The sequence below is a fragment of the Pseudoliparis swirei genome, chromosome 7 (assembly GCF_029220125.1).
Source record: "Pseudoliparis swirei isolate HS2019 ecotype Mariana Trench chromosome 7, NWPU_hadal_v1, whole genome shotgun sequence".
In the NCBI taxonomy this organism is placed as follows: domain Eukaryota; kingdom Metazoa; phylum Chordata; class Actinopteri; order Perciformes; family Liparidae; genus Pseudoliparis; species Pseudoliparis swirei.
Window position 1 is genome coordinate 7727444 of NC_079394.1, and position 8891 is coordinate 7736334.

General features: G+C 38.9%; 1 protein-coding gene across 3 annotated transcripts in view; it reads left to right on the forward strand.

The window, feature by feature from the left end:
* adgrd1 (adhesion G protein-coupled receptor D1) overlaps positions 1-8598 on the forward strand; it is a 31926-nt gene extending 23328 nt beyond the window's left edge. For all 3 annotated transcript variants that reach the window (XM_056418425.1, XM_056418426.1, XM_056418427.1), the window contains 11 exons: positions 427-550; positions 2640-2743; positions 2870-2981; positions 3375-3528; positions 5570-5636; positions 5763-5829; positions 6012-6103; positions 6206-6332; positions 6429-6470; positions 6691-6783; positions 6864-8598. In XM_056418425.1, coding sequence (XP_056274400.1) covers positions 427-550; positions 2640-2743; positions 2870-2981; positions 3375-3528; positions 5570-5636; positions 5763-5829; positions 6012-6103; positions 6206-6332; positions 6429-6470; positions 6691-6783; positions 6864-6959 — 1078 coding nt within the window. In that variant the 3' untranslated portion in view covers positions 6960-8598. The remainder of the gene's footprint in view (positions 1-426; positions 551-2639; positions 2744-2869; positions 2982-3374; positions 3529-5569; positions 5637-5762; positions 5830-6011; positions 6104-6205; positions 6333-6428; positions 6471-6690; positions 6784-6863) is intronic.
* The last annotated feature ends 293 nt before the right edge of the window (positions 8599-8891 follow it).

Sequence of the window (8891 nt, forward strand, 5' to 3'; positions counted from 1 at the left end):
ATATCTTGATTTTCGACTCTTTGTATACTTTCTTATATTATGTCTTTAAATCACAAGTCATGACCAGTAATTTGGAAAAGGTGCATTTCCCTTTTGTCATTCAAATAACACAGTGTTACATGTGTTACTGTTTCAGTTTGGTGGATCTTGAGCAACAGCCCTCTGTAAAATAAATAACACAAATCGAGCCAGAGCACTATTAAGAAAGCATAAATCATTTGAAAAGGGAGTATGTTTTAGTTGGATTCAAAGGCATCCTCTCCTTACTCCCCTTTGCCCTGAAGCTCAAAAGAAAAAAAAGTGAATTATTGGATTGCCCTAGTAAATTCAGAAAAACGATTCTCTGTGTGCCTCCCACAATGGCTCATGTTGAGGGACCCTTGCCAGGAGTCTCTGTAAATAATAAACAATTGTCATTCTTTTCAGTTCAAATGAGGTGGTATGGTCCAATGAAGGTTGTGTACGCTCTGATGGAAACATGACATACTCGGTGTGTTTGTGCAACCACCTCACCAACTTTGCCATACTTATGCAAGTGGTGCCATTAAAGGTATGAGATTTTTGCTACTTTTTAAATCTGCTAAAAAAAAAATTCTTAACTTGCATCAGCAGGAAAAGTACAGGTGTAAATAACAAAAATGACAGCTGAATTCCATTTAGCTGCTTTAGTTTCAGGGCCCTGGTGATGAACGTATTGAGGGAGCTGCACGTGGTGCCACCTCAGCCTTGCTGTGTCCCAGTTGACACTCAGGAAACTGCAAGAGAAGCTTTTACCCCACAGACCAACATTGGAAAGGAGACTTCTGTAAAAGCTGGAGAATTGCAAACACTGTTAATCATTGCTTTCTTTATGACTTTTAATATTTGAAAACATTTCCACACCCTTGAAAAGTAATATCAGACAATAAAAAGTCCATGGGCCTAGCGTGCAAACACACAGGTGGAGCCAGCCGGAGAAACACTTACGTCCAGTGGCCGACAACAACGAGGCAAACCCGGGATCAAGAAAATCTTTTGGGTTTTGTGCTTGGCAAGAAATTGTCATGGGCCCCATATTTGTATCTGTTAGTTCTTATAATACATCTGTGGTCCTGATATTTTTCCTGCCAGCTCATTGTCAAACTATATGGCCTTAAACAATCAAGCATAGCCATTGTTATTAGTAACACCTGTGCTTTTCCCACGATGAAAAGTCAAAATGCTTGCTGTGAATAAGTCCTATTGATGATTTTCCCCACAGTGCTTTTCATTTAATCTGCTGTAAGGACATTTTTAGAAACAGTGAACCTCCCACAACTATATACAGGAAGGTTTATCCATCTACCCCAGACATATTCAAAAGTCTGTTCCTCCCTCTGGGTCTTTGTCACAAAATAAGTACATCTTTAGGAGCATAATTGAACAGGAAGCAGTGGTTACCCAGACAGTAAACCACCAACCAGAAGTCCCCTCTTCAGCCTTTGGACAGTGTATCGTTCCTCTCTGTTGGTCAATAGTGAGCAAACCTGTGCAGTCCCAATGACGGTTTTACTGGTGGTTTTATACAGAAGTACTTCAGACAACCATGGTTAATTGTGGTAATTTTGGGTCGCTACACAGGTCAGTGGTCCATTCCTCAAAGACCAAACTATTTTAAGGAACTAGAAACTATCCCTTTGAACCGTCATCCGAAAACGGTCTCCTTAAAACATATGGGATAACACTCTTTTTCTTCTCTGAACACTGTCCTGCACACTATTTTGAATTAATCTTATCTACATCCGTTTGGAATACCAACCCTGTGTATATTGTCACAGCAGTCACACATAACTTGTTGTTCTCCGAGACTATGTGCAATGGGAGTGTGGTCAGCATCCCCGATGGCTTCTTTAAAAAGAAAAGAGGACTTCTTACTGTAGCGAAGAGGGCCAGCGCAGTATTTAAGGTGCAGAAGTCTGTGTGATGCTCTACTTTCCCTGAGCCAGTCTCTAATTAGTGGGCTGCCTCATCCCTCAGCTGCAAGGGAACAGCCCACATATCCCATTTCTGGAAGGCTGAGACTCCTCTGCCCTTGTTAATGACAAGGCGCATGTGAAGACAGTTAATGGAGAATCATATCCAAACCCTCAAAATAGCCTGAACTCCAAAAAAAAAGTCAATGCACTGAGACATATGTGCATCTGGAGAAACACAATGTGTCAGCGTCACAGGCAATGCACTTTTTGCATCATCAATAATCATAACAAAAATGAATTTGACTGCACAATTACAGTAAAAAAAACTAAGCTCCTAAACTGTTAAAACATTTATCGTAAAACATACAGATAATCTGATGTCATCTAGAAACATTTCCAACGTCTGTGTTCTATCTAATTTCAACATGAGGAATCAAAACATTATGCGAAAGCTTTATGACAGTATGCCCAGTGTTGGAGAGTAGCCTGCCTGATAAATACTAATGAGACTCAGTATCCTATTGTGTTATCCATCATAAACTTCACAGGAACCCTTTGAATTTCCTGCCTAATGATATAGACTGAATGAAATAGTCGAAACGAGTTTTGCGTGGGCTTTTGTGGCACCGATCCACCATGTGGGAACAATAACGTTATTGCATGTTGTCTTGGTCGTTGTTCATGGTGAATTGTTTTTGTACACAGCTCACAACTGGCCACAGGGTGGCACTATCAACCATCGGTTATGTCGGCTGCTCAATTTCCATCTTCTGTCTCGCCATCACTCTGGTGACTTTTGCAGTTCTGTCGTGAGTATCTTCACTTTAACAACCTGTGCTGTACATTTCTATTCAAATGATTCACTTTTTATGTTTACAAGGTGTTGTTATTACCTGCGCACTACAGCATGTTAATGTGACGCTGTCCCTCTGCAGCTCAGTGAGTACCATCCGTAACCAACGCTACCACATCCACGCCAACCTGTCCTTTGCCATCCTGGTGGCTGAGATCTTACTGCTCATCAGCTCTCGCTTCGACCCGGGCACCGTACGTCCACATTACAAGTTGTTTTGTTGAAGACGATTATGATGATTGACAATAAGGGATCAAATTAATTGTGACAATTCTAATGATAATGATGGGACAAGTGTCTCGCTTTATATTTAATATTTATATTTAGATTAAGTATGGAGTGAGCTACAATGTCAAATGTGGTTAATTTAAACAACCACTATGTTAATAAATACCAAGAATAAAAGATAGTAAATAAAAAAATAAAAAGATACAGTCCACTGTGCAACAGAAAAGTAGAACGGAGGATTAAAAGATCAAAAGATGAATAGCGATAACAAAAAGCTTTTAAAATAATAATGTATTCATAAATAATGCTAACGGTTTTGATGAAATTCGACTAAAATGCCTGTGTGTCCCCTGTGTCAGTTGCCTTGTAAGGTGATGGCTGTCCTGCTTCACTTCTTCTTTCTGAGCGCCTTCGCCTGGATGCTGGTGGAGGGCCTCCACCTCTATAGTATGGTGGTCAAGGTGTTTGGCTCTGAGGGCAGCAAACACTTCTACTACTACGGCATTGGCTGGGGTGGGTCTGCTCCTCAGTATTTAATGACCACACTGATGATATAGCTGCCATATTTTCTTCAGAGGATATCAAAGATGCCTATCTTAGTCCATGGGTGTAACATTCTCATATGTGTGTTCCATAATGCATCATGTCATCCTATTTTATTGACCCTAATTTCCCCCAATGTCCTTCCTCTACCTCACACCAGGCCATTACTGTAAATCTAATTTGATCCATTTTATGCAACTTTACTGGTTCAGTATTGTTTACAAAAAGTAAGTAACTATGTTGAATAAATCTGATTTGAGTTACATTGCAACATGACAATTGCCTCTCCTGATCTGAGTGAACTGGTGTTTGATGGACAGATAAAAATGAATCTGGGACATACGTATGCTGGAGAATGCAAAGTCTCTCCGTCACATGCTGAACACATTAGTGGAAAAATTATACCTTTTTGTATTACTTCTTTCTTCAGGCCAGAGTAATTTTTCATTTTGTTTGGCCAACTGGAGACTTGGCTGACAGTTAGAAGTCCAGCTGTTATGCATAAAAAGTAAATACTTGTTTTATAATTAATTGCTGCTGCTATTAGCTTTGATTTTGACGACTTTATCTTTCCTCCTTTACAGTAAATGTTTCCTTGTAGAGCATGCTGGAAACCTTTGCGCTAGGCCAGCCAAAATCCCAAAAGTTATTTTCAGGGAAATTGGCAATCATCAGCACAGCGGATAAATTAAACCAGCACACGGTGTTAAATTATATCCAAAGGGTAGAGTTTACCATGTTGGACACTATAACGAGATGTTTAACAAGGCCACGGGGCTGTTTGCTAAAATTAACTGAGGTATACTTTTAGATGACACTGTGAAGGTTAAAATACTGTATGAATTGTGTTGTCATCACTATTTAACCTAGATCTATCAGAAATATATTTCATTTACTTTTTCATTTATTTATTTATTTGAACAAGGACGGTACACATCAATCAACCCAGGGGTAAATGTGTCAGTCTTAGCTAAGGCTAAATTTCAAGAAAATGTTTATCACACAAACATAATAAAAAGCAATACACATACAGGTTACGATCAACACACAGGGATGTCTGTGGTCGTGGTCAAAGCCTTTTCGGTTCACTTTGTTGTTTTGAGATTATTCTTAAGTATTTCTGTTGATTCCAGTCTTGTTGATACCAGAATATGAGAGTGCCTGTAACTTGTTTTGATGATGTGATTAACAAGGCAGCAAATGCCTCGGGCCCTGGTCCAAAGGGGCCTCACAGCTTCAGGTTTAGTGTGTATCAATGTATGTTTATGATATTTAATTTAAAGGTACTCAATACCATAATAAAGGTATTGGCATGCAAACATATATATGAACTAGAATGGGCACTCGGTAGAGTGCATACCTTCGCATATCACAAGATTGGGCATTGAATTATGAAAATTTTGGCATTAGTTGCATGCCAATTGGATAAGAATTGACCGCGCTATGGTAAAAAGAAGATTTTGACCTATCCATGACCTTGACCTTGACCTTTGACCCGATTGATCCCAAGATCTAATCAAATGGTCCCCGGATAATAACCAATCATCCCACCAAATTGCATGCGATTCAAGAAGATGTTGACCTTTTCATGACCTTGACCTTGACCTTTGACCCGATCGATCCCAAAATCTAATCAAATGGTCCCCGGATAATAACCAATCATCCCACCAAATTTCATCCGATTCGGTTTTAAACTTTTTTTGTTATGCGAATAACACGCATACAAATAAATAAATAAATAAATAAAAAATAAATACACGGCGATCAAAACATTACTTTCCGCATTTTCAATGCGAAGGTAACAATGCAGGTTAGTTTTATGAGGAAGGAACCAACCGTACTATTCATAAATAAATGTGTTCTTTGTTGGAACGCAGCAGGATACATATAGTGCAAAGACAGTGGGAGAAATACGGGGTCAAAGGGGCCCCACAGCATGTTAATCCACTCATCACGGGTGCTGTGCCACCTTAAGTGAAAGTAACATGTTTGTTTCTTTGTATATGATCAGGCTCCCCATTGTTGATATGTGTGGTGTCCATGACATCAGCTCTGAACAGTTATGGCGAGGTTGACAAGTAAGTAGGACCTGCACTCTGAAAAAAATCCTGTGAATTATATATAACTGTGTTCAATGTTATGTTTGGAGAGGAACACGGTCTGATCTTCTTTTTTGCCCCTGCCACCCTCCTTGCTTTTCTCAGCTGTTGGCTGTCACTGACGAACGGAGCCATCTGGGCGTTTGTGGCACCGGCTCTGTTTGTCATTGTGGTGAGATATTTGCACAATTAGCATTTGTCATTTTTTACATTATCCAATTTGCAGCGTAATTTTTATCTAGAATTGAATCTGCAGTCATTGTAAACGTGTGGTCTATTTGAGGAGGAACACTACGAGATTCTACCTCCTGTGTCACTGTGTTAAATGTATATCACCTCCTTTTTGATCTCCAGGTGAACATTGGCATTCTGATATCTGTGACAAGGATCATATCTCGAATCAGCGGAGAGAGTTACAAGATTCATGGAGATGCCAATTCAGTCAAGTGAGTTCATTTGTTTTCACGATCAGACCAGTGCTCTTTTGATGTTGTTCTTTTATCAAAAGTAAAAAATGTGAACGTGGTCGCTTCTTGCTTTCTCTCAAGGCTGACTGTGAAGGCAGTGGCTGTGCTCCTGCCCATACTCGGCATTTCCTGGATCTTTGGAGTTCTCGCTGTCAACAAAAACTCTTTGTTGTTCCTGTATATTTTTGCTGTATTCAACTCGTTACAAGTAAGTTCTTCACTCTGGGATCTTTTCTTTTCCAAAATGTTTGAAGCTATTTCTGAAAATGATGCAAAAGTTAACCTTTTTCCCTCTTTTCCGCAGGGGTTCTTTGTATTCTTGTTTCACTGTCTTCTTAACTCTGAGGTATGATGCTAAATATATTCAATATTTAAATGTTGTGATGTGATGTCTTATCTAAGAAAATTGTACATAGCTTAAACCATCAATTAGTCTAGATATGTATTTTAATTAGCGGGGACGTGGCGATGTTCTCTGCTGCAACCCCAATTTCTGATTAAGGATGATGAGATGTATTCTGTCTGACATTTGCCACCATCTGTTCTGGCTTTGCTTCTTTCTGCAGGTCAGAGCTGCTTTCAAACACAAAACCAAGGTGTGGTCTCTTACTAGCAGCTCCATCCGAAACATCAATGTGAAGCAATTCAACTCAGACATTGTGAGTGCTGCTGTTCAAGATTTTTCTCAAATATAAATGAGCTGTTCTGCTTAAATCTAACTTTGTCCTTCCCATCCTAGATGAATGGAAACAAGGAGGGCGTGACGCCCACCCAGATGAACACGTGGGACAAAAGCACCAACTCGGCCAATCGTATCGACCTCTCCGCCGTGTAGAGTAATTTCTGTCTGTGGCAGGAGAGCAATTTGCAGCTCACGAGTGTAGAATGACAAACACTGGCCAGAGTATTCTCCCACTATGTTATGCAATGAATTGAACACTCACCCGTGAAAGTGATACCAAAGGAGATGTCGTCTAGTTGAATTATACCTTCACCTTTAAAGACAAACAGACTGTTAGGACTGTGCCTTTTTTTGTCTCATAAAAACATATTGTGTTCCCAAAAACCAAAGCACTGACCTCTGAGGAAGTCAGTGAGAGTCTCAACATCCAGCAGTGGAGCGCAGGGTCTGGTGAAAATGCTCTGTGTAGTGGAGCGTCTGGGATTGTCTGTTGCATGGCCCTTCTGTATATTGCAGTTGATTTACTAATTGGCAAGATTTTAGTTCAACATTTTGGAAAACACTCTAATTCCATTTCATGCTGAGAGATGAAAAGATGGATACCACCTTTATGTCTGTTCAGTGGATATTAGCCACTGCCAGCAGCTAATTAGCTTAGTGTAGCACAAAGAATGGAAACAGCTAAGCTGTCTGTAAAAATCAACACATAATATAACAAAACAAACATGTAAAAATGACACATTATGGATGTGCCGGACTAGCTATCTGTTTCCACTGTTTCCAGAATTTGTGCCAAACTAACCTAAGATAATCTGCAGCTACAGCGGGATGTTTAACGTACAGACGTGAGAGTAGTAGCAACCTTTTGTTCAAACTCTCTGCAAGAAAGCAGATAAGCTTCAATAAAGCAATTCAATCTGCTTTAATTTACTTGCAGAAAATGTAATATAAGAGAGAATAAGTAATGTCAGGGTCTGATAGGTTACAAAAAGGCTATATAAACAGTAGGCTACATTTTCCTTAAATGTTGTCCTTAAAAATAAAGAAATAATGATTTTACGAGCTGTTAAGAGTATTCATTACCATAAACGTCAAATTGCTTATTTTACGTGGAAGAACTTCTCCAAGATTCACCTGGTTCATGCAACCTTAATCCAGTGTTGGGGTCAGCGAAACACAACAACTGCATGATATCAATGGATGAAGCAGCAATTGTAATTCTGATATAATGTATTTATTTATTTTGTGATTCTGTATCAATTCATTTCTCACAGCTTAACAATCGGTATGTTCTCATGTTAAATTCTGTGTTTTTGTGTGTGTTTTCTCTCTTGAAATGAACTGTGTGTGCAGTACCTCACATCTTAGTTAGCTGCAGTATGTTATGCTTTTTGAGGAATAGTCAATACTGGTTGTGTGTTTTGGACACAATTCTGTGAAGTTGTATGGTGTCTTTAGCTATTTCTGTTGCTAATTTCTTTTACATTTTCATATTTTTTGTGTACAGTGAAATGTGTTCTACAACAGAGGGACTTGATACGGTTGTTGCTCTCTTCTTAAATACTGTGAGGATGGAGGGAGATGGCAAATTTAAAAAATGTCATTGATCTTACACTGTACCAACATTAAGTTTCCTGAAGCAGGATTTACTGTAAGTCACTCTGCGCTCACTTTTCATGTCAAATGTAATGTTCAATATTTCTATGCTTTTAAGGTCTTTAATGATTGTTGTTTTATGGTACTATGGTTTGTGCTTCCAATTATCTTGATTAAAAAATGTTTATGACAATAATGTTGCATAATTTACATTACATGCCCTTCACCATTATGTTTACATTTGTATATATATATATATATATATATATACACACAAACACACTCATTATGTATAAAGTATATCTTACTGCTAACACCATTATTCTATTTTTGGATAATGGCTCCTTCGTGAAACAGCATTTATAAATAAGTCTTAGCTGGTCTTTTAAGATGGCCAAATTAAGACATTGAATTACAACTTTCCGAGGTGTCCCTGAACGCGCCATCATCAAATCGCTGCCTCTCTGTTTGCGCATGCTCGCGGAGAGA